At 42.6% G+C, this 27,423-nt stretch overlaps 1 protein-coding gene across 1 annotated transcript in view; it reads right to left on the reverse strand.

Moving 5' to 3' along the window:
- adarb2 (adenosine deaminase RNA specific B2 (inactive)) overlaps positions 1-27,178 on the reverse strand; it is a 193,621-nt gene extending 166,443 nt beyond the window's left edge. The window contains exon 1 of the mRNA XM_021620584.2: positions 26,689-27,178. Within this exon, the coding sequence (XP_021476259.2) occupies positions 26,689-26,791 (103 nt within the window). The 5' untranslated portion in view covers positions 26,792-27,178. The remainder of the gene's footprint in view (positions 1-26,688) is intronic.
- Between the last annotated feature and the right edge of the window lie 245 nt (positions 27,179-27,423).

Consider the following 27,423-nt stretch of genomic DNA (forward strand, 5'->3'; position numbering starts at 1 on the left):
GCTATCAGTTCCTGAGTCTCCGCTGGAGCCTCGTCTCAGCTCATCTCCTTCCTTCTGCCCAGCGCAGCAGCTCAGCTCAGCGCTCCACTGACAGTCATAATTGAGGCCGATATCACTTCCTACAGTATGGCATCTTCCTCCTCCCCCCTCCCTCTACCCCTCAATCCTTCCCCTTATCACTCCCCAAAACCTTTCCCTAGGTTATTAAAGACAAGTACTACCTTAAATTTGGCGGATATTTTATTGTCAGTTTGTTGCTGTCCTTGTTGTCATAGAAATGATTGCAGTCCCATGCCTTGCTAGTCTACAGCATGTGCTATTAGCAGGAGTAGTTTGGAAGATGTTACAATTAGTATTTTTTCCAACAGAAAACAAGAAGTCAGCTATTGTCTTTACCTGAAAGAGATCAACAAACGCATTTCAGTTTTAAAGGCTTGTGTTCGTTGAATGGTGTTTTTAGTCTTTGATCGCGCACTGTGTCAAAATAGTAGACGTTAGAGGTCCCGACACTGCTAAAAGCAGCTGACGTGCTGTAATGACTGCATTATTCTCTACATGCTAGCGAAACACATTCTCTCAGGCTACACCTTCACATTTTATGAACACAAATAAAAATTGACAGAAACTGCTTTGCTAGCACGAGATACGGCTGCAAAGTCGGCAATGTCATCAGGAGGCCCGAACAAAAAAGTGTTTTACATAAATACATACTCAGAGAAAGAAAGGAAAAGTGGTCAGTTTAACTCAAAGTGAGCCTTGGAAGACGCATCCGCAATAGCATCTCTGCGTTGTTGCCATAACAATGCACTATGGAAATCTGTCATTAGAAGAAAACCCAACGATAGAAGGTTGTACATTGAGACGGGTAAATAAATCTGAGTATACAAGATGTATTCAATTCACCTCTTCATTCGCCAGCTTAAAAGCCATCACTTTTCCCATCAACGACTTGTCAAAGCAATTTAATAGAGCTACACGATATATATAAAAGTATGTGGACACCCCTTCAAATGAGTGGATTCGGTTATTTCAGTCACAACCGTTGCTGACAGGTGTATACAATCGAGCACACAGCAATCTCCATAGTCAAGCATTGGCAGTAGAATGGCCTTACTGAAGAGCTCAGTGACTTTCAATGTGGCACCTTCAACAAGTCAGTTGTTAGATTTCTGCCCTGCCCAGTTCAACTGTATTGTGAAGTGGAAACGTGTAGGAGTAACAACGGCTCAGCCGCGAAGTGGTAGGCCACACAAGTTCACAGAAAAATAGTCTGTCCTCGGTTGCAACACTCATTACCGAGTTCTAAACTGCCTATGGAAGCAACGTTAGCACAATAACTGTTTGTCGGGAGCTTCATGAAATGGGTTTCCATGGCCAAGCAGCTGCACACAAGCCTAAGATCACCATGAACAATGCAAAGCGTCGGCTGGAGTGGTGTAAAGTCCGCTGCCATTGGACTTTGGAGCAGTGGAAACGCGTTCTCTGGAGTGATGAATCATGCTTCACCATCTGGCAGTCCTATGGACGAATCTGGGTTTGGCGAATGCCAGGAGAACCTGCCCCAATGCTACCTGCCCCAATGCATAGTGCAAACTGTAAAGTTCGGTGGAGGAGGAATAATGGCCTGGGGATATTTTTCTTGGTTTGAGCTAGGCCCCTTAATTCCAGTGAAAGGAAATCTTAACGCCACAACATACAATTACATTTGAGACAATTCTGTGCTACCATCTTTGTGGCAAAAGTTTGGGGAATGCCCTTTCCTTTATCAGCATGACAATGCCCCCTGTGCACAAAGTGAGGTCTATACAGAAATTGTTTGTCGAGATCGGTGTGGAAGAACTTGACTGGCCTGCACAGAGCCCTGACCTCAACCCAACTGAACACCTTTGGGATGAATTGAAATGCCGACTGAGATTCAAGCCTAATCACCCAACATCTGTGCCCAACCTCACTAATACTCTTGTGGATGAATGGAAGCAAGTCCCCGCAGCAATGTTCCAACATCTAGTGGAAAGCCTTCCCAGAAGAGTGGAGGCTGTTATAGCAGCAAAGGGGGGACCAACTCCATATTAATGCCCATGATTTAGGAATGAGATGTTCGATGAGCAGGTGGCCACATACTTTTGGTCATGTAGTGTATTTGAACGTTCTTGTACTTTTTATTATAATAATGCACAATAATGAAAAAGACTGGCAAATGGCTCTAAGATTATTCTGAACTATTTGGTAAGACAATAGCCCTCTGAGGAATGGACATGGACAAGCATATGTAAATACAGAATATCCAAACAACTGATGATAAGAAACCCAGGCTACAGTACACAATTATACTGCTGCTATTGTATAGAAATATCCCCATGTGTTTATGCAAATAGCCGGACTGATAAAGTATTGGAGTCTGTAAACTGAGACGCTGATAGACTGTGGTAAATGTGTTAGGGAAATAGGTCAACCTTATCTAGCACATGCAAAATACATTACTATGATTTATTGACATGATTAGGAATATTTATACCTGGCCTACATTCCTATTGGGCAATGATCAGGTATGTCCTATTTTACATGAACAGACTTTGTGTCATTTGGAAAAGACTCACTTCTATTTCACTGTGTTGAAATTCCCAATGCACAGACACACAGATAGAGATACACACACACACAGTAACGCAAATACACACGCGCACACACACATACACAAGCAGATTTACAGTAGCTACTGACACTCATCACTGACCCAATTCCTAATCAAGTACAGTAATTCAATGTCAACCTCCAGGCTGGGGGGAATAGAGCTTAGTCTTCTAATAACAATAACCAGACTACATAATAATGTTCACCCCAGTAAACCAACAATGCCTTTTAGCTGGATGATAACGCAGAACTCTAGGTTGAAGCAGCGGCATGCACCCAACACTGTCTCCGTCAGTCCAGTACATGATGGGAATGTAAAGGGAGGATACAGGGTCACAAGTCTCCTCCTCCCAAACCAGTTCTTGTGGTATCTCACAGTATGGAATGTGTAGTGTAGGGAGCTACTGAGGTGTGTGTGTGTGTGTGTGTGTGTGTGTGTGTGTGTGTGTGTGTGTGTGTGTGTGTGTGTGTGTGTGTGTGTGTGTGTGTGTGTGTGTGTGTGTGTGTGTGTGTGTGTGTGTGTACATGTGTGTGCTCACGTTTGGTCTGTTGCCAGAATCCCAACCCCCCTACCCCAATATTTCCCAGGCTGCATCAGCAGGGACACTAGTCACTGAGTGCAGGCAGAAAGACAAATTAGGGTGTGTGCAACTTGAGTGCGGCTCTCTCCCCTTCCCATCCCTTCCAGCCTCTTCCAGATGGACCTAATTAAAGCATTAGCCAATGAGGGGGGCCTGATGGCTCCATCAGGGGCCATTTTGGGGCTTAAATAAACTGAGCAAATAAAGCTTCAGCATTCAAAATTACAGCCTCTGTTCGTTGGAGTCGTTCATGCACTATTTACCACCATGGAGGTCTGTAAAGGGAGGGAAGGGGGAGGAGAGGAAACCATCAGGATTCTGTTTGTATATTCATCTGTTCTTTTTTCTTGGTGTTTTATATCTGTGGTAGGGGTGAGGTACCGCTGTACCTTTGCGCCTCAGCAAACGGAGGGAAGAGAGAGGAGGGAGGCTTCTAGTCCTTAAAGAGGGCAATAATTTAGAATGAAATATGTCGAGATGAGATCTAGAGTGGCTTGGTCCTCTCTCGCTCTCTCTCTCTCTGTCTCAGTACTCTCGCTCTCTCTCCCGGGTCCAGTTTATCTTTCATCACCTCAGCTGTCCCATATATCCCAGCATACAGTCAATGCGATTCAGGCCCGCCATCACTCACCATCCACTACCCAGCCCCTTACAGCGGCTCTCAACAGAGAATTTCACTCAGAGCTACACCAGCCACACAACACTCATAGAGAATAACACTCACAGTCACAATGTCCCCACATTCCCAATGTCCCACGGTATCTGCTTTTAGTAATTTACTAGATAACTGAACTGTGTATGGTCACCAGCGTGTTTACTTTGCCTTCTCACTGAAGATAACACCTGTCATACATCGAGAGGCTGAGGATCTAACAGAGGCCGTAAAGGGAATCAATGTTGTTGAAGAAACTGTGTGTACAGTGTAATACACTGAACAACATGGTCCCATGTTTCATGAGCTGAAAGAAAAGATCCTAGAAATGTTTTCTTCTCCAATGTTGTGCACACATTTCTTTGCATCCCTGTTAGTGAGCATGTCTCCTTTGCCAAGGTAATCCAACCACCTGACAGGTGTGGCATATCAAGAAGCTGATTAAACAGCATGCTCATTACAAAGGTGCGCCTTGTGCTGGGGACAATAAATAGCCACCAAACTGTGCAGTTTTATCACACCACACAATGTCACTTCTCAAGTTGTTGAGGGAGCATGCAATTGGCATGCTTACTGCAGGAATGTCCACCAGAGCTGTTGCCAGAGAACTAAATGTTCATTTCTCTACTATAAACCGCCTCCAACATCGTTTACGTCCATCCAGCCTCACAACCACAGACCAGGTGTAACCACGCCAGCACAGGACCTCCACATCCAACTTCTTCACCTGCAGGATTGTCTGAGACCAACCACCCAGACAGCTGATGAAACAGGGTTTTCAGAACCGAAAAATGTCTGCACAGCTATCAGAAACCGGCTCAGCGAAGCTCATCTGTGTGCTTGTTGTCCTCACCAGGGTCTTGACCTGACTGCAGTTCGGCGTCGTAACTGACTTCAGTGGGTAAATACCCACCTTCGATAGCCACTGGCACGCTGGAGAAGTGTGCTCTTCATGGATGAATCTCGGTTTCAAGTGTACCGGGCAGATGGCAGACAGCGTGTATGGCGCCGTGTGAGCGGTTTGTTGATTTCAACGTTGTGAAAAGAGTGCCCCATGGTGGCGGTGGGGTTATGGTATGGGCAGGTAAAAGCTACAGACAATGAACACAATTGCATTTTATCAATGCACAGAGGTACCGTGATGATATCCTGAAGCCCATTGTCATGCCATTCATCTGCCGCCATCACTTCATATTTCAACATGATAATGCACTGCCCCATGTCAAAAGGACCTGCACACAATTCCTGGAAGCTGAACATGTCCCAGTTCTCCCATGGCCTGCATACTCACCAGACATGTCACCCATTGAGCATGTTTGGGATTCTCTGGATCGACGTGTACGACAGTGTGTTCCAGTTCCCACCAGTATCCAGCAACTTCACACAGCCATCGAAGTGGGACAACATTCCACAGGCCACAATCAACAGCCTGATCAACTCTATGCAAATTAGATGTGCCGTGCTCCAAATGGTGGTCACACCAGATACGGACTGGTTTTCTGATCCATGCCCCTACCTTTTTTTAGGGTATCTGTGACCAACAGATGCATATTTGTATTCCCAGTCCATAGATTAGGGCCTAATGACTAATTCAATTGACTGATTTCCTTATATGAAGTGCAACTCAGTAAAATCTTTGAAATTGTTGCATGTTGTGTTTATATTTTTGTTCAGTGTGGATTCACTAAAGTACCATGTAATATATTCTGACTTTGAAGGCATCATTAAAGCATTAACCAAGGATACTGTCTTACTAGGAGTTACCAGTCTAAAGAGTGTCACTTTTTGAACTTTAGAAGCAAAGCCAGAGATCATCACTGTGAAAGTGTAAAATAACAGCAGAATATGAAGCCTATAGATCCTGCAAGCATCACATGTTCTAGCTCCCACAGGTTGCTGGTTGAACTGGAGAGAGCCTCAGAGCAGTCACTCAGCCAATCAGGCATCGGGCTGATCAGACAGGAATCAGGCTGATCAGACAGATCCTCTTCCACATGTCTACTGAGGTCGTGGGAATGAACAGCAGTTCTCTTCCCCCCCCCCCCCCCCCCCCGTCTGTCTCTTTCTCTTCATCTCTCTCCCCCTCTGTTTCTCTCTCCCTCGCCTGTTTGACTGACAGGCCACAGGCTGCAGGTCGCTGAGCCAATAACACCTCAGAGACAGGCACCACACCTACAGTCAGTTCTAACATCAGCTACTGTGGATCACTTCAATGTTGGAGGCCACTGTTTACCCGCCCGTTAATGATGCACACAAAACAGTCTTCATTTTTTTCTCGTCTCCTTTCTCTCCTCTTCGGGCAATGGCAAACATTGCAACAAGGTACAACGGGGTCTCTCTTCATCTCATGTTTCTCTTTTTTTCCTCTGCTCTCCACCACCAGGCAATGTGAGACAAGCTGCAACAGGGCCTCTCTGTCTTTCACTCCTTTTTCTCTTCTCTCTCTCCCCCTGACAATGAAATACAGTGACACCAATCTAGGAGTCCCCCGACACGCCAACACACAGCTGTGCTGCTGTCCCAGTTTCTGCAATCTAGAACTTTGCTGCTATGCTGCCAGCCTGTCTCCCACTTAGTCCTACCAACACAGCCAAAATGCTTTTCTCTCGTCTCCACTTCGGTTTTTTTCTCTTCAGGTTCTGTCAGTCACCCGTACCGGCAGTTGGCAACGTCAAGACAAGGGGCCACACGGAAAAGTCAACATTCCTACAAACATCTGTTCCATATTGTCAGTTCCATCCTGCTCTCTGATTCTACTGACGTTCCAGTTTTCATTTGATTTCTACTTCAGAGAGTCGGGGGAATTCCATTTGGAGCTAGCTGCTAGCTGCTGACATTCTACAAGACTTTCCAAAACCATAGTCGCTGAATTAATGATGCAACATATGGCTCTGACTTGGCTTTGTAATTATATAAAAAGGGGCAGACAAACTCCCCTCCACTCATTAGGTCTATACTACACACACCAAGGTACGGTGGTTCATTACTGATCCTGGGATGTGGCAGTCATTCTGTTCATTTTGACATACGCCTCACAGCAGTACATGAGGTAACACATGCGGTGGTGCCACAGCCTCTGAAACAGCAGCACACCCACTTTGCGAGGCGCCAGCCAGCTACCAGCCAGCCACCCAGCTGAGACTGTTCTGGGGTTGTCATGCTCAAGCTGAGACATGGCATAGCACGACGGCGATGCTTTAGTCTTTCAGTGCTGAACCGCCTCCTCCTCCTAGCCTTCCTACCCTCTAATAATCACTGACACTCGCAGCTCTCCTCCTCTGTCCTCTTCTGTCTCTGGCACTGCTCTCAAACCGGCAATTGGCCTCAAACGAGCCAAACTTAATCCCATCATCCTAAGCCTGGCTTCCCTTCCTTCCTCGGTCAACCACTGTCTTACAGGGATGACAGGAGAGAACAAAGGAACTAATAGAACCTTCTGACTATTCTTTAACTCTGATGCCACCCTGCCTCCCCCCTGCATCCTCCCTGTCGTAATCAGGGCAATGTTTGGGACAGACAGTCTGGCTGTTGTCCCTGCACTGTGCTGGCTTCAATGTTCTGTGTAATAATTACACTCTATGGACCATGAAAGCTACTGTAGTTGCTACTCCTCTCCCCTCCCTCTATCCCTCTCTTCTCTCCTCCTTGTGTTTTTTACTGGTCCTTTGACTCGCATACCCTTAGATGTGATGAGCCTGGTCTTCACCTACAGGTCAGAATAGAAGAGCACCATCTAACAGCACATGACACCTGACTTCAAAACCATGGTCCTGACCTTCTACACTCCACGCTTAATCAACACAGTGTAGCTCTATCGTCACACACTGTCACCTGCCATCCTGCTGTCGCAACCTGCTTTTTCTTCCTGGTCTCTGCCTCTACTCCTCCTCTCTCTTCATCCATCATGCTGTCTTTTTTCCAAACTGGGACAGCTCGTCACCTCAGTGTTTAACCCCTCTCCTCATCCTCCCCTCACCCCCCTTTCTTTTCTCGTCTCTGCATCTATCTTTTCTATACACCTGCACTGCACACACTGCTTCCGGTCTGTGTATGTGATCATGATTAGCCTATCCTGCTGGGAGACAGAGACTCGCTGCATGGAAGGGACCCACACACACACAGACATACTTCTCCTCTCCACGTCACACACACCTGACCCTGGGAACCATCCATGTCCCATCTATCATACGTTCCCCTCCATGCTTCTGACCACGACCATGACCAAACATTGCTCTAGTTCTCTCAGCCTCCCAAAAGGTCCAGATCAGGCTGTGGTGCCGTGGTGCAGTGGACCTTTCCTAGTAACTCCAGCATGTTGCCACGCCTCCCTTTGTTCCTCTGCCAGAATCTGGGGGGGGTGGAGATAATACCCTTTTTACATTATCATAAAGACCAGAACTATACTGAGCTGGCTCAGATATTGTCTTGACACATTATCCTTTCAAGCATGGATCCAGACAATATGTGGATGTATAACCAGACCAGTACATTCCAGCCCAGAAGGGTCAAAAGAGCCTAAGTGCCCTGCCTCCGCCAGCCCTGCTGTACTTCACTGCCGTGATCCTTTTCCTACTCAGACACTGAGACAGATGAGCCCAAGGAAACAGAGATCGTGTAGAAGGGGAGGAATCGTTATGTGAAACTTTGCATGACTGCTGATGACAATAAGAGACAATAAGCACAGCATATTAGTCCCATAATGATGAGAGGGAGAGGAGGCTTCTAGAAAACAATGGGGAAACCATTTCCTGAAGTTCAATTAAATAGCTTGTGACAGCGTGCATGTGAGGGCATATCTGCCGCGCGCCACTTGACTCCCTTCATTAGTGTGTGATGGTGCCAAGCAAGACTAGTTTTATATGGATATTTATAGCTTAATAACCGGCTTGTGAGAAATCCTGCGAAGACGCTGGGGGCTTTGTGATCTTGTCAAGTAGAATTTGAGACACAAAGGGATGACAACAAGCAATGAGGGAGTTTTTAGGTTGTTGTCGTTTGGGTATGAAACAAAGACAATCTCCACCAACATAAAAGAGCATTACTGTCTGTGATTTATACACATAATACACCAAAATTGGCCATTAAACACTGGCTGTCGGACCAAATGAGCATCCTGATAGCAGTAGAGACAACATATTGTGTGTGTGTGTGTGTGTGTGTGTGTGTGTGTGTGTGTGTGTGTGTGTGTGTGTGTGTGTGTGTGTGTGTGTGTGTGTGTGTGTGTGTGAAAACCCAGTGTCAGGAGTGTGAGCAGCTTCTTATGCTCTGCCACATTCAGTAGCTAGAGCTTTGCCTTCCCATTAGAGGTCGACCGATTAATTGGCATGGCCGATCAATTAGGGCCGATATCAAGTTTTCATAACAATTGGTAATTGGCCTTTTTGGACGCCGATTACATTGCAATCCACGAGGAGACTGCGTGGCAGGCTGACCACCTGTCCATCAAAAGGACCTGGTGGCTGCAAGGAGCTAAGGTAAGTTGCTAGCTAGCATTAAACTTGTCTTAGAAAAAAACTATCAATCTTCACATAATCACTAGTTAACTACACATGGTTGCATATAATCAATGTGGTGCCTGTTAATTTATCATCGAATCACAGCCTAACGGATGATGATTTAACAAAAGCGTATTCGCGAAAAAAGCACAATCGTCGCAATAATGTACCTAACCATAAAAATCAATGCCGTTCTTAAAATCAATCCACAAGTATATATTTTTTAAACCTGCATATGTAGTTAAAATAAATTCATGTTAGCAGGCAATATTTTAACTAGGGAAATTGTATCACTTCTCTTGCGTTCAGTGTAAGCAGAGTCAGGGTATATGCAGCAGTTTGGAACGCCTGGCGCGTTGCGAACTGTTGAAAGGCCATTTATTCCTAACAAAGACCGTAATTAATTTGCCAGAACTTTACATAATTATGACATAACATTGAAGGTTGTGCAATGTAACAGTAATATTTAGTCCTAGGGTTGCCACCCGTTAGATAAAATACGGAACGGTTCTGTATTTCACTGAAAGAATAAACGTTTTTGTTTTCAAAATAATAGTTTCAGGATTTGACCATATTAATGACCAAAGGCTCGTATTTCTGTGTTTATTATATTAGAATTAAGTCTCTGATTTGATATTTGATAGAGCAGTCTGAGCGGTGGTAGGCAGCAGCAGGCTCGTAAGCATTCATTCAAACAGCAGCTAATAGCCATACTTGATTCACTGCACTGTTTATGACTTCAAGCCTGTCAACTCCCGAGATTAGGCTTGCAATACTAAAGTGCCTATAAGAACATCCAATAGTCAAAGTTATATGAAATGCAAATGGTATAGAGGGAAATAGTTCTATAATAACTACACCCTAAAACTTCTTACCTGGGAATATTGAAGACTCATATTAAAAGGAACCACTAGTTTTCATATGTTCTCATGTTCTGAGCAAGGAACTTAAACGTTAGCTTTTTTACTTGGCACATTGCACTTTGACTTTCTTCTCCAACAGTGTTTTTGCATTATTTAAACCAAATTGAACATGTTTCATTATTTATTGGAGACTACATTGATTTTATTTAAGTATTATATTAAGTTCCAATAAAAGTCTTCATTGTTTACTCAATATTGTTGTCATTGAAAAGTGCAAATCAATCTCAGATCAACAGCAAAGGACTTTGTGAAGATGCTGAAGGAAACAAGTAAAAAAGTAGCTCTATCCACAGTAAAACAAGTCCTATATCGACAGCAAGGAAGAAGCCAATGCTCCAAAACCGCCATAAAAAAGCCAGACTACGCTTTGCAACTACACATGGGGACAAAGATCGTACTTTTGGAGAAATGTCCTGTGGTCTGATGAAACAAAAATATAATTGTTTGGCCATAATGATGTTGTTATGTTTGGAGGAAAAGGAGGGATGCTTGCAAGTCGAAGAACACCATCCCAACCATGAAGCACGGGGGTGGCAGCATCATGCTGTGGGGGTGCTTTGCTGCAGGAGAGACTGGTGCACATCACAAAATAGATGGCTTCATGAGGAAGGAAAATAACGTGGATATATTGAAGACATCAGTCAGGAAGTTAAAGCTTGGTCGCAAATGGGTCTTCCAAATGGACAATGACCCCAATCATACTTCCAAAGTTGTGGCAAAATGAAAAACAAGGAGAACAAAGTCAAGGTATTGGAGTGGCCATCACAAAGCCATGACCTCAATCCTATAGAAAATTTGTGGGCAGAACTGAAAAAGCGTGTGCGAGCAAGGCGTTCTACAAACCTGACTCAGTTACACCAGCTCTGTCTGGAGGAATGGGCCAAAATTCACCCAACTTATTATGGGAAGCTTGTGGAAAATGTCAAACATTCACATTCACATGTAAAAGTGCAAATTCAATCTCTTACATGTGGAATTGCATTTTGACGTGAAAAACATTGTTGAAATGTTGCATCCCATGTTGTCACATTCACTTGACATGAGCTCATGTTTTTACATGTGTAGTTTCATGTTATCATATGTTGCTTTTACATATCTCGTTATCACATTAACTTTAGCTCAGCTCATTAAGGTTAGCTCATCTGTGTGTGGGTAGTTTGTCATGATTATGGCCGGAAGAAGCCGCAGCACTACATCATGTTCATCAGATTAATCTTTCCCAGTGTCAAATCAAATGTTATTGGTCACATACACGTGTGTAGTAGATGTTATTGCGGGTGTAGCGAAATGCTTGTGTTTCTAGCTCCGACAGTGCAGTAATATCTAACAAGTAATATCTAACAATTTCACAACATATACCCAATACACACTAATCTAAGTAAAGGAATGGAATTAAGAATATATAAATATATGGACAAGCAATGTCAGAGCGGCATAGGCTAAGATACAGTAGAACAGTGTAGAATACAGTATATACATGAGATAGGGCTGGGCGATATGGGCAAAATCTCATATCCCGATATAGGTCATTTCATATCCCGATAACGGTACATATCATGATATAGCACATTTTCTGTAAATTGAATGAATAAATAGTTGATATAAAATCTAAAGGCCTATTTCTTACCACATGTTCAATTAAACTCAACAAACGAAAGGAACTTACTAATATTTTATTATTTCTCCTTTTTATTTAGAACCTTTGTGCAAATTTCAATTAAGCATGTAACAAAATATAAAATGTGAATGTATAAAATCTAAGAAGGTAAATAGAAAGACAAACTATAGTTGCAAACAAAATAAATACAGGTCTAAAATATATTTAGCTTGCCTGTTTTGCATGTTATTTTGGCATTAATATGTGTCACATATCAATTTGCATTTGGTACCTTGGGTCGAGTGTTAGCACCAACTCACGAAACCCCCGTTTCTCGACCGTGTAAATTATGTCTTTGCAGATGTAAGTCGTAACGGCAGCTGATATCTCCTTCCATCTTTGTGATTCTTTGCCATATGATGTGTCGCGGGCAAAAGCCTCTTCAACGTCTGAGTCGGGGGTTTGCTTTGAGCACTCGACTGTACCTTTTTGGGTCTCATCCGTACTCTCTCCGTATTGTTTCACATGAATCTTGCGTAGGTGGTAAAAGAGGTTAGTGGTGTTTGAGCCTGTTGTCGGGACCGGCCTGCGGCATATTTTGCAGAGGACGGTTTTCAGGTCCGTGTCAGACTTTTCATACCCAAACCACGTCCATGCGCCCGAAGAAGCCCTTCTTTTTGGTATGTTCACTCTCCTCCGTGTTTGTTTGCTTTGCAATTGGACGACGCAAAGCGTCTATCGTCACACAAAATATATTGTCATATCGCCCAGCCCTAATATGAGATGAGTAATGCAAGATATGAAAACATCATTGAAGTGACTAGTGTTCAATTTATTAAAGTGACCAGTGATTTCAAGTCTATGTATATAGGCAGCAGCCTCTGATGTGCTAGTGATGGCTGTTTAACAGTCTGATAGACTTGAGATAGAAATATTTTTTCAGTATCTTGGTCCCAGCTTTGATGCACCTGTACTGACCTCGCCTTCTGGATGATAGCGGGGTGAACAGGCAGTGGATCGGGTGGTTGTTGTCCTTGATGATCTTTTTGGCCTTCCTGTGACATCGGGTGCTGTAGGTGTCCTGGAGTGCAGGTAGTTTGCCCCCAGTGATGCATTGGGCAGACAGCACCACCCTCTGGAGAGCCTTGTGGTTGCGGGCGGTGCAGTTCCTGATACAGCCCAGCAGGATGCTCTCAATTGTGCATTTGTAAAAGTGTGTGAGGATTTTAGGTGCCACGCCAAATTTCTTCAGCCTCCTGAGGTTTAAGAGGTGCAGTTGCGCCTTCTTCACCACACTGTCTGTGTGGGTGGACCATTTCAGTTTGTCGGTGATCTGTAAACTGAGGAACTTGAAGCTTTCTGCCTTCTCCACTGCGGCCCCTGTGGGGGGGGGGGGGTGCTCCCTCTGCTCTGCTGTTTCCTGAAGTCCACGGTCATCTCTATTGTTTTGTTGACTTTCAGTGAGAGGTTATTTTCCTGGTACCACACTTCTAGAGCCCTCACCTCCTCCCTGTAGGCTGTCTCGTCATTGTTGGTAATCAAGCCTACGACTGTTGTGTCGTCTGCAAACTTGATGATTGCGTTGGAGACGTGTTTGGCCGCACTGTAATGTGTGAACAAGGAGTACAGGAGGGGGCTGAGCACACACCCTTGTGGAGCCCCAGTGTTGAGGATCAGCGAAGTGGAGGTGGAGGCCCATCAGGAAGTCCAGGACCAGTTGCACAGGGCGGGGTTCAGACCCAGGGTCTCAAGCTTAATGATGAGCTTGGAGGGTACTATGGTGTTGAGTGCTGAACTATAGTCAATGAACAGCATTCTTACATAGTTATTCCTCGTCCGGATATGGTTACGGCAGTGTGCAGTGTGATGGCGATTGCATCGTCTGTGGATCTATTGGGCCGATAAGAAAATTGAAGTGGGCCTATGGTGACAGGTAATGTAGAGGTGATATGATCCTTGACTTGTCTCTCAAAGCACTTCATGATGACAGAAGTGTGATATACGCAGTGTGTGTCTCGTGTGTGTGTGTGTGTGTGTGTTTGTGCTTGTGTGTGTTTGTGCATCCGTTTCTGATGTATCACCCACCAATAGTTTAATCCCAGACCAGGAGGCTATCTGTCAGCAGGCCTGATGTGCATACTTGGATAAACAATCTGGTTCTCTCAGTTTAGATCTTGCACACATGTACGGCTTTACTGTTGCCATTTGTTGACTCCTTGCTGCTGCAAATGAACAGGACCAACAGCTGTAAAATGTACCTTGGTATGTAGAACAATGAAAAGGGAAAAGTGACACGTGGTCATAAACAGATTTTCAACATGCTTATAAATTGTCACTGACTGCAGTATCAATTACTTTCCCACTGGAAATCTCTTTCCCTAAAGAGAGGTGTTTCTCTGCCCTGCCCTTCCCCTTTGATTTAAATTGGAGCAATACTGTCGAGACGAGTCAGGGGACATATGGATTGGTCCCAGTATTATTAAAAGAGGGAAATGCAAGGAATGAGTCCCAAATGGCACCCTATTACCTATATTGTGCACTGCTTTTGATCATGGCCCATAGGGCTCTGGTCAAATGTGGTTCACTATATCGGGAACAGGATGCCATTTGGGATGCATCCAATATCATTAGTGTGACTGCAGAGCCAAGGAGCTTCTCTGTAACTGAATGGATTTATTGTCTCTCATTTTCACTCATTAGAGCTTCATAATGAAAACTATGGTTCACTACCAGCTGAATCACTACTCTCTCTGATTCAAGGCATTTTCTGCAGACATTTCACCTGCACTTCTATCATCCAGACTCCCGTGTGTGTGTGTGTGTGTGTGTTTCTGTTCTTGCCACAGGCCGGTAAAGATGGCCAATTTGGTCTATATTGGCGAGACAAAGCCCTTGGCTACAACCACTGAAATGCCCATTATCGTTTACTAAGCAGGTGCTGCGATGTATTGCTCCTTGATCACAATGCAGATTGTGTGTCAGCAGGAGCAATCGCAATCAATTTTTCAATTTGGTCTCCTGCCTGAGATAAATTAACAGATGTCGATTGATTTCCCCCTCCCTCCTCTACAGTCTACCGTCACATGGCTTGTTTACACCTGACAGCCAGGACTTTAACGCTGAGCACTTATTTGAAGTTATGCACGTTAAAATTAGCCATTTTTTAATTAGACTGAATGACAATTGGCAGGAGATTCGCTAAGCTGCTAATTTGACAAGTCTTACTTTTTCTTCTCTCTGTTTAACCTCCTACTCAAGCAAATTCCATTTGAATGGGAGAAGGGTGGAGTTAAATCAGTCTGGAGCAACCACCCTGGCCAAAGGCTATCCACTGCTTATCACAATGAAACATGCACGCGTGTGTGTGTATGCGCATGTGCACGTGTCTTCCTGGTGCGATGCGATGTGCTGGTTCAGCCTCGCCATCAGGACACCCACAGTGGACATTTATCATCAGACATCAGCCCAGCTCAGGTACTGTCTGAATAGAGTGGCTGGGGGAGGATAAGGCCATAACAGTGTCTATATGACCTTTTATATACAGGGACAGGGCGCCATTTAGGACACATATAGAGAATACTGTGATTGAAGTCATATATATTAGATCTGGTTAAAAGCACAACTAAAGGGGTAAAACCAAAGTAAAGTCTAGAAAAAATATTTCTATTTTTGCGACCACTTAAAACTCACTGTGGTGTGTTTTATTTAAAACTCTCCTTTCTTCTCTTTCCTTCTGGCATCTTCGACAAACCCCTCTAATACCACCACTATGCCTGAACCCCTCAGCACACAGCGTTCCTCATGTCACCATCGGTGTCATGTGAAGTTTTCTTTGTCTTGCGATGGCTGGTTTTAAGCCCCCTGCTGTGAGTGACAGGCAGGTAGAGACTGCAGGAACAGGTGACAACACGAAAAAAAGAGTCTGAAGCGAAGAGTTTATCACTCTGACCTGTCAGGGTTTTACCCATTGTCTACGTCTACGTGTGTGTGTGTGTGTGTGTGTGTGTGTGTGTGAGAAAGTGAGTCTCCTTTGCTCTAATCCTCCTGATGGTCCATTCAAATTCAAATGAACCTCTGTAACATTAATAGGAACAGCACAGACCAATGACAGGGCTTTCTCCAGTCAGCAGGAAGTAAAGGGAAGGATTATCATCGTCAGGACTATTATCATTAAACCTCAGCTAGCACTCTCTGCTTCCTCCCTGCTTTCCCTCTCTTTTCCCTCTCTTTCCCCTCTCCTTTCCCTCTCCTTTCCCTCTCCTTTCCCTCTCCTTTCCCTCTCTTCTTTCCCTCTCTTCTTTCCCTCTCTTCTTTCCCTCTCTTCTTTCCCTCTCTTTCCCCTCTCCTTTCCCTCTCCTTTCCCTCTCTTTCCCCTCCTTTCCCTCTCTTCTTTCCCTCTTTCCTTTCCCTCTCCCTCTCTTTTCCCTCTCTTTTCCCTCTCCTTTCTCTGAAAATGAACAGACACAATGACGTTATCCAACTGAAAGTTTTCCAACTATATAGAGTATATTCTGGCTGAATTGTGTGTTTTATGTGTGTGTGTGTTTTGATGGACCACTTCATAAGGTAATACACACACATAACACTTTTTTGCCTCTCTATAGTTTGATGTTAGGAATAGAGCAATATTCCCAAAAGTACAGGCCAATCACAGAAAACTGCTGTATTTTTAAAGCACGGGGCTGATATCTAGTAGGTGGAAATGTATGTAAAAAATCACAGTTGTACAGTGGTGTCCTGTGTACACGGTTGTTTCAACAACACCTCAAAAAATGTTGCCTAAATGTCAACAAAACACGTCGACTCAAATGATTTGACAAAATGTTCCGACCCATTTTTCGCACACCATTTTAAGACAGCATGTTTTGAATAGTGAAACTATACTGAAAGAGAAGTCATGAGGATGAAGTCATGCGTAGCAGACTGAAAAGCTTTGATGTACTGTGGGTGATAATGAAGATTTAACTTACCCATTCAATGTGTGAAAGCTTCTCCCATAGGCATATTCATCTAGTCACACACACACACAGACATTTAATACCCATAAGTGTTATTAACACAGCATCTAAAAATGTTTGTGATGTGGTATATCATGTCTCCATGACAATACAGGCTGTATATTGTATATGAATCCATACAGTAGACCAATGGTACCGTATGGAGCGTACCTTCACATGTACTGTCCATGTTTCCTTTAGGAAGCCTGGCTAGGGGAACAGATGGTTTGTCAAAGCAAACGGTACCAAGAGTATTCTTTTCTATCTAGAGAAACAGATCCTGTGTTTTCCGCAAATGGCACCCGATTCCCTATTTAGTGCACTAATTTTGAGAGGTGCTCATCAAAAGTAGTGCACTATATAGGGAGTAGGGTGCCATTTGGGACGTACACCCTGTGTGTCCTTTAAGCCTGGATGGCAACACTGGTAGCCCCAGGTACAACATACCCTTCAACCTTCACCACCATCCTCCACAACCACATTCCAAACAGTAGCAGTAGAAGGGGATTGCCAGGGTGGGAGAAGTGACAGGATACAATCAGACCTGGGTTCAAACACTATTTGAAATCATTGAAAACACTAACTGTGCTTGATTGAGCTTACCTGGCTTAATTGAACCAATAGAGCAGCCCTAAAATGGCAAACCCCGCCCATCTGGTACAGTCAAAAATTTAAGTAATATTTTGAATAGTATTCCAATCCTATCCTTGCCAGACACATCATCCTCCTGCCCTATGGTATGCCAAAGCACTGGGTGTGTACAAGCAATTCAACTGAATACCACTCAATGTATACTCAGGCCTTATCGGAGAGAAACCAAATATACTCCAGGCTATCACAGGGGAACGGATGAGCAATTGGAACTCAAACCGTATTTGAATACAAATATATCAATGGTCCCGCCTTCAAGCTGTTCAAATCGCAAGTGGATGGACAAAATAAATAGTCTACCACAGTGAACGAACAACTGAGAAGGAAAGGAGGTACAAAATGCATGATACCATTCACAGAAGTACCATTCACAGAGGTACCATTCACAGAGGTACCATTCACAGAGGGAACAGTCACAGAGGGACCATTCACAGAGGGACCATTCACAGAGGTACCTCATTCACAGAGGTACCATTTACAGAGGGACCATTCACAGAGGTACCTCATTTACAGAGGTACCATTTACAGAGGGACCATTCACAGAGGTACCATTCACAAAGGGAAAATGAAATAAAATCACACTACAAATACCAAATGAATCCATGAGACGATTCAGAGAGAACAAATTCACGAGACAAAACTAATGTAGACAAAGATTTTTTAAACACATTTTAAATGATTTGCTAGATAAGCCCAGTCCAAGTATGGCCCCTAAAGGATGTTGGAATCGATGGATGAGAGAAAATGTACTGTGGGCCACACGAGAGAGAGAGAGAGAGAGAGAGAGAGAGAGAGAGAGAGAGAGAGAGAGACAGAGAGACAGAGCGACAGAGAGAGACAGAGAGACAGAGAGAGACAGAGAGACAGAGAGACAGAGAAAAGTGTTATTGAATGCTGCATGCATGAGTAATAATGAAGCCAGAGTGAATCTCATATATGCTCATGCTCTCATCATTATCAATGGCCTAATCTCCCATAAACCATTCCACTAGACTCAACTGGACATGCTGTTCTGACGGATCTACAACTACATTTAACATTTCAGGAATGACTGTAATGAAACCATGAATATATTTATGTAAAAGTAAGAAGTGTACTGTAAATAGACCGCAGATGATCTTTTCCATTAGAAGAAAGAAGATTATCACCTCGCTAATACAGGACGTAGTTTGCAAACATATACATGAATCTCTGAGTGTAATGTTACCCCCATAGAAATGTCACCTGTTCAATTATGCATACCACTTATGATGATCTAATACTTGTATGTATTCATTGTATAAGTATACCGGACAGATAGAAATGTAAGGGTGGGTTAGTTTGACCCTCATCTTAAACTATACAAAACTCACCTAAAGAGGTTTGGTCCTGCAGGAACCACGGCTACGACCCTGTGACCTCTGACCTCCCGAGACCTCCTCAAGAGAGAGGGTCTCCAAAATGTTTGATCTTGTTCATGGAAATAAATGCTGCTGTTACTGGGCCCCTCTGGTAATAAGACGTCTCTGTCTATCCCCTGTTTAAGTCCTTCATTAACTTTATCTTTAAAAACGGGGAGCCTTACTCTGACGGCGAGCGAGGAGGACAGAGGAGCTTTACAGTAAGCTGTTTCATCCAATTTCCTCATTTTCTAAATGAAACAGCCATATCGATGTTGACGTTGCCATGTCAGCAGTCAGCACAGTGTGGTCTTGTAGACTATGCCACAATGCCTATTATGCCTACTATATGTGCCAGTCACATGTCTGAGGTGATATGGAAATATGTCTAAGCTTCAACTGAAATGTACTTCAACTGGTTTCAAATATTTATTCATGCAATAAGGACTTCCTAACATCATCATTACTATTGTTTGATAGTTTGGGGAAATGATATCAATGTGCTTCTGAGGACTTTTTCAAACACACTGAGGGTTTCAGAGAAAACCCTGCCTGAGAAATACTCATTCATTATTCTCAGCTGTCCTGTCGAGAACAGCCAGTAGCAGTAAAGTCGAATAAAATTAACTATGTGAGGCTAACTTTGGACACGACTGATATACGGAGCTATGGAGGTAGGTATCTGGCCTCTCTCCCAGACACACTGGCTGCGTCTACACAGGTGCCCCAATTCTGATCTATTTTCTACTAATTGGTCTCAATCACGTCAGATATTTTCACATCAGACATGTTTCAGAGCTGATCTGATTGGTCAAAAGAGCAATTAGTGAAAACTAAAGAACAGAATTGGGCTGCCTGTCTAAACACAGACACTGTAGTGGCAGGAATGACTCAGATGATAATAGAACTGATCATCCTAATTAACATCATACATTGTAGAAATAGTATGCCAATAGAATGTGTAAGGTACTAACGAGAATCTGGCAGGATTTCAGACGGTTGGTTATAAGTCAGTTATAAGTTCTAGCTTAATCGTATGATAATGACACCGCCTTAATTGAAAGGAGAATGATATTCTTTATTTTTTTTAACATGCAATATGAAAATGAGACATGGGCCTACATTAAAATAAGTAATTTCAAGTATGAAACTGCACACAAATAATAGTTAGATTCACAGAATATATAGAGGGGCTGCATAACACCTAAACACACACACACACACACACAACCTATCATAACTATGTAATTTAGGGTGAAGACACCATTGCCCCAATAACACAATTCTGCATGTTATTTTGAACTATTGGGGCAGATATCTTCTATTTTGAATCATGGTATAATAATATAACCACTATGAACCGTCTGTCTGTCTGTGTATTGTCTGGTGTCCTACATTGTCCTGCAGAGCTAGATCTCTCATCATGAAGGGATGACATTGACATGCTAGATGCTTGATTACTTGGGCTTGTTCTTTTATGCAGACTGACAGCTTGTGTTGTTCAGAACTAACTACAGTACACAGATCGTCACATAGATCCTACATCATACAAAATCACTCGTAGATCATGTATGGGTAGTGTAATAATTATCCCATTATACTTGTAACTAGACACTATCATTCATTCAATTTTTGACTAAAAAGCTTTTAAAATTATATACATAATTTATTTCTAACAGCGTACTGTACTGTGTATCCTATGATTGGACTAATTTAATTTCCAAATTATGTTATCATGGCAACTAATAATTTATCATGATCCATTAAAATAACATTTAAAAATCCCAAAATACAGAGTAAGTAAAGGATGCAGTGATTAACTGAAATTCAAGCAGATGAACTCCTTAACAAGGCAGTTGAGACTTCCTTCTTCCTGTCCCATTGATTTGAATACATTTTGATTGATTCCCGTTATAACCTCAGCAAGGCGATTACCTCAGCAGCTCATCTGTGTTATTGAGACATTTCAGCATGAAATGTGTTTTTCCTCACTGAACATTAAGCAGAAATTCAAGTGCCAAGTCTCAGAAGTCTTTATTATGAGATAATTAGTCATTATGATATTTTGCTAAAGTTCTGCTATTCCTTTCCTTGGTCATTTTAGCTGTGGGTTCTCCAGAGAGAACAGTCACCATTTCATGTTTAATAACCTTTTTCTCCCACCCAGCTAAACATTCAGAAGGGGAGGACGCGGTGTCCTAAACCAAGGAATATGTTACACTTAATCAAGAGCGGAGTGTGTGTGTTCGCGCATGCTTGCGTGTGTGTGTGTGTGTGTGTGTGTGTGTGTGTGTGTGTGTGCCCTTGCGCACGCACGTGTGTGCGAGTCTACGCACACGGCACCACAATTGCCGGTGGTGATGATCTTCATTAACCCGCTAAATGCCAGAGGTGTTTTATCACAGATTTTAATGCGTTTATCAGCACAAATATGACGGAACTGTTTAAGGCCAAAACATTGTTTACATCTCTTACAGCAATACATCTGGCAGTACAGTACAAATACTAACCCCCTCCCCAAACACAGTGGCTGTGACATTGGTTTGTCCCTTACATTAATAGCTGTGCTAATGCAGGTCATGGCAACTATTCCTTACAGAGAATTCTCCCTGTGCAGTGATAAAACCTACATTAGAAATTGTGCAAGATGAATGTGGGATGTGGGATCAAAAGAGCTAATTTATTCAAAATGCCATGTCTAGTCCCAGTATCGCATTGTAAAAAGAGTAGACTCTCTGTCAGGTCAGTGTGGCACACCAAAAGGTCAGAGACCCTTAAGATGATAGGCTCTGGTCTCAGCTTGCTCCTTATCTACACCTATATGGATATCGTTTGTATCGCCCCAACATTTATGTAAAGGAACCTAACCAGTAACCACCGCGGTCTCTGCCCTCTCGCTACCCGGCTCTGCTCCTCTCTCCTGTCAACTGGTCATTGCAGCCACTATGTAGCTGTGGTGTGATGTCGCTGCCCTGTGACGTGCTAGGCGACATGTCCGCCTTGCTAATAGCTTTGTGATGGCCCCACATCGCTGTCGCTAAGCTCCCTGCCTGACTGGAAATGCACTGACCCTAGTCTGCAGCCCTGTCTGTCCGTCTGTCCACAGCCCTGCGCTGTCGCCCTGCTCTGCCTGCTTGGCCCCGCTAGTCCCCCGGTAAGGGAGTGCGTAAACAGTAATTGCTACATAAATTATGTGACACTTGGTGTCAGCGGTTTCTGACTGACTTCCAGTCAGCACTGCTCATGTGTTGTTAGCATAGTTGGATACTAAAAATAAAATGCTCAGGTATAAATCTATTATTTTCTATGGTCAGAAAAAAAACATTTAGGGGAAGGCCAATAATATAGTTTTTGTGTATAGAGTATATGGAATCTTTTTTTGATTATACCATGCTTGTGCTAAGTATAGAATATTATGATTTTACATAATAGCAAAACAAAACATTACACAATCCCTGATTCAACATCTATAATTAAATATATCTCATCCAGGTGTTGAATTTAATTTATACATTGTAGTAGTCTGGGCTATTTGTCACTGAGAGCGTGTCACATTTTCACAAAGATGGCAAATTGTATTAGTCTTTTGTGGTAGAGACTGCACCGGTCCCGAGGGACAACAGACTAAATCACTGTGGTGTGATTAATTAAAGCAGTGAAAAATACACCGCATGCCGAAGAAACTGCTGCTCACAGTAATGATGGAGTATACTGCTCTAAGGATCTCAACAGACTATCCTCAGAGGCTGATAAATGAAGCACAACTAAATGTAATTCACACAATGCACAGTTGAAACGAGTATAGATAGACAGACAATGTCTGTGGACAGTGTGTACAGTACAATAATCCCTACACATGACTAAATGACGTGCAAAACAAAAAGACATTTGGTGTACGCTTGTGAGAGCATGATGGTGATAGCACTCAAGATACATAAATAGCAGAAGATCAAATTCATATTACATTGAAAATAATTCATGTTAATTATTTCCAATTGTGCATTACATTTTCAGGAACGTTTCAGTACCGTAGGTCAATATAATAGGTGATATGGTGAGTAAATGAGGTTTCTATATTATACTACTGACACACTCTCCGAGAGTGTGTTAGGGGGAGTTATGACATGTGCAAAACACAACTCACACATGCATATAATACAACTTGTACATGTGTGAAATAGGACAAATATAAGCACCCACCAATAGATGTGTGTGTATATATATATTTACTTTTACGACTAACCTATTTTCTGTGACTACTGCCCAAAACATTGTGGGAATGGGTTTTTACCGATGCATTTTACAACAATTACTGTTCTGCCCTCAAAGAACAATCACACAGATTATATAAAACATGTTTAATGAAATCAGGGGGAAAAAATCTGCTTACATCCTTTTGAATACACATAGTCCATCTCGAAATAATCTGGAGCATTTGTGAGGGATTAACTCTCAAACGCCATGTCCAGATAATCCCAAAACGCTGCTGCCTGTTTCTGCCTTTTTGCCAAGAGGACTATAAAAATAATTGTCTGTGCTCTCAAGATGATGAGTGTGTATTAGAATAACACACAAAGTATTAAAGTCTCAAATTCATTATCAGTGAAAAAATAACCTACAGCTATAACCATCTGCTGAAGCGTATCACTTTGTGTAATTAATGGTGGTTAGATTGTCCTGACTGAAAGGGCATTGTCTCTTGGACAAAAAAAGATGGCTGTCAACACAATATACAGGCTACACCACTACAGTATCGGACACCTACTTTTATGTCTATAGTTTACGCCCCCCCCCCACCGGCTTCCATTGGCATAACATGTACAGTGTATTCTCAGTGTTGGTAATGGTGACATTAATGTTGTATTACATTCTACTTGCTAAGGGAGTCTATCATGTTGGACCACAAGTTTCCTCAGAGAGAGAGAGAACGAGAGAAAGAGAGCTCTAGTTCATTTGCAACCTGCCCCTAATGTCCCTTGCTATCAGACTGAATCAGTACAGGCTGATAAATTAGCCATTTAGAAACTCATAGTGAAGGACTGTGAACTAATGTGCACGTCATTGTGTGGTATTCATATGCAATGCTTAATGTTGTGTAACCAATTCTGTCATTTCCATTATGTAAATACATTTGCCTCAGCACTATATTTTATGTATTGTCTTTCTTGTCTCAATTACTTGGGCTATTAATATCCGAGGTTTATGGAAATGGTGTTTTGGCGTGGTGTGTTTGTAGTTTGATGACAAAGTGCAAACTGTTCATGAAATCTCATTATGATTTCAATTGGTGTCACAAACTTGAACATGCTTTGAGCATTCATCCACACTCTATAGCTCGGGATGCAATACGCAGACACCTCACTCTGAATATACTGTAAGAACAATACTAAAACTACATTTCATTGCCATGACTAAATAAATTTTCCCGACAAGGTGTACATCAAGAAATTTTACATTTTCAACACGAACCTCAGATGAGCACCAGTAGCCTACACTGCATAGTGACAACACTTAGAGGCACTGTAGGAAAAATGTCCCTATTTCAGACAAACTCACAATTCACCAGATATTTATTTAATCACTTTAGATGAAAATTACTACTCAGAAATCAAAGCACACGCTAGCAAATCCATACAGTCCCCTGTAACTGTCAGTGGGTGTGATAAGGGTGAGGGTCCAACCATGCTAACCTGTCAGGGAGAAAGAGACTGTGTAGTCCACTAACACCAGCTCCTATGTCTATAAAAAACACATTCTTTATTTTGCCACTGACTAAAGTGATGACTAACTCCTGCACACCATTCAATCATATTTACTGACACTTTATATTTGATTCCACAATTATTTCCCTGATGTTTATCATTTCTTGGTAAACAAGCCATCTGGTCAGTGTTGTGCATTATAATGTTATTTATCTGCTGTGTCTTGGATGTTTCCCTGACCCCTCTAACTGAGCAATGACTCATCTGTAACCTTCTGTCAGCATTTCCAAGTTCCTGACACACTGGCTTGTTTTTAAAGGCCTCCGTGTCATTTGACTCCTTATCACCATAACACAGTTATGATGAGAAGTGAATAGTTGAGTGTGAATACTCATTAAGACTAAAAGCCACTTTAAGACTGATGATTTGAATATTTCACATGTCTGATGGCTGACGTGTGTATGCTTCATGGCACTAGGGGATTAGTTCACGATTTAAAGACAACATGTGAAATATGTATATTAATGCACATATTTTGACAATAATTGGCTAAATGTGGTATAGCCTAACAGTAGTTCACAGTTAGAAATGTTTTGAACCACACTTCAGAAGTAAACGTAAACTAACACACAAGGGCGACACGCACCCCCAAAAAATCTGACGGGGCACAAAGTAATTGAGGATAGCCATCCGTAAATTGGAGAATTTAGAATTTTTCAAACAGGCTAACTACTCTAACTTGATTGATAAACTGAAATGGCTTCTTGGTAGCTAGCTGAGGAATGCTCAACTCTGTTCTCTTATATCGAGGTGGAGTTGAGTATTGATAAGTGGTCACACAATTTGCTTAGCAACAACATTGAGTCACCATCAGTCAATATCACCTCAAAAACAGAATTAAGCGTTCCTCAGCTACTTGGTAGCTAGTTATGAGGTTAGGCGATAGGGAACCTATCTGGGTTAGCTAAAGCCAACTTCATTAAATTGCTAAGTGGCTAGAAGTATTACAGAGAAGATAATATTATAATTGTAAAAATTATTATAATGTTAATGTTAATAATACACCTGTGCCCCCTATTGGCAAGATGTCTCTCCTAACACACATGATGCTACTACATTCCAAGGTGCTGGGTGATTGGCTGCATAATATTGCATAAGGCTAGGATGCATCATTTATGTTTGAATTAAATGTATAAAGATAAGAAAAATAAGTATACATGTTACTAAAATCTGTTTAAAAGGGTCACTCAAGTGAATTTAGGATATGTCACTGTCAAACGCGTATGACAATCTATGGTCTGGGCTACACAGCATAATTGGAGTCAGACCTCAAATGCATGTTTATTTAGTCATTCTTGTGCATATCCAAGCCAAATCCTACTCATGAGTGTAGAATGCATTAATTATTAATCAAAGGGCAATTGGACTACAGCGTGTGATGAATTTAAACGTGTTAAACACTTTGGATTAGGCTACTGTGTAGACTATAGGCCTAGCTATAGGCACAAGTTACACAAAGTGGATAAAATATTGCAAAATATTCCTACTGAAGTGTCTGTCATAATATGGGCTACATTATCTGGAGGTTCTTTTTCTTTTGGGGAGGTCATTAGGGTAATGTGCGAACTTAAAAACCAGTACATGGATGCGCTGATGTCACGCGCTCTTTGTTGAAGCATGGCAGAGAAAGCTCTCCAAACGTTTTCCTTGTGAAACGAATTCCAATACCTATATGCTACCATTCAAACGTAGTCCATGGCGTTTTAATGACTCAAAGCAAACAACATTGTTTGAATGAAGCTAAAACTTCAACTTGGATTGGTGACTATGCGTCATGATGGGACTGGTGATATGTTCTGCTTTGTGTGCACAAAAAAAGAAAATACTTCAATTATTACACATGTTTAGGCTAATATTTGAAATGTCCAGGGATAAAAAAATAAAAAATTCTAGTACCTAAACCTCGTGCGCTACGCAGTATAAGGTTGTCATTGCTCTCCGCTACAGACTCCAAGGTGCGCGCGACCTCTGCGTTTGACACGTAAAAATAAAACATAAAAATACATATGAAAGTTTTTACCTTTTCTCTTTGACCTTCTTCTCCTTCTCCTTTTGAACTTGCATTTGACTTGACTGCTCGGAGTTCCCGAGGTTCGGGTGTTGCTTTCAAGAACTGATGCCATGTAGTGACAGTGGATAAACGCGCGAAATAACTTGTTCTGCTTCTTCTTAGCAGTTCGTCATATAAAACAGTCCTTGGTGACGGTGTGGATGATTTCAGACTTCTCTTTATTCCCTTGCCGAACTCTTCTTACCAGGGATTGCGTGCGTCTCGCTGCTAGAGCACTGTGAGTACAATTACTCCTGCAACTCCTGCAAACCTCTGTCTCGAGAGCGACGGTTGTATTTTCTGGACTGCGCGAGAGCTCACACTGGTGTGATGCCGCCTCCCCTCGCGCAGGTTGTATCTAAAGCGACGTCTAGTTTTCTGCACCTCTGCGAATTTTGCCAGCAGCCACTTTGAATCCAATCATGCAGGAAGCCTATCTATTTGCTACCGCAAATTCTAATTAGACCCAATCATGACTGTCTCCTTGCTGTGACATCACGAGTAGCTCTGCCACCATCCGCCTGCACAAGAGCACGCACCCATTCTTTCCTTCTTCCCTCACTGTCTTGCAAACTCAGCGCCCATTCGGGCTGAGTGATTTGGGTGATGCCTTTCTCGTCCCCCAGGACAAGACATGACACAGAGGTAAAGATCTGCCTGTGACAGACAGGGTTCTTCGTGGTTTGTTTTCACTGTGTGTCTCCT

The sequence above is a fragment of the Oncorhynchus mykiss genome, chromosome 11 (genome assembly GCF_013265735.2).
Source record: "Oncorhynchus mykiss isolate Arlee chromosome 11, USDA_OmykA_1.1, whole genome shotgun sequence".
NCBI classification, from domain to species: domain Eukaryota; kingdom Metazoa; phylum Chordata; class Actinopteri; order Salmoniformes; family Salmonidae; genus Oncorhynchus; species Oncorhynchus mykiss.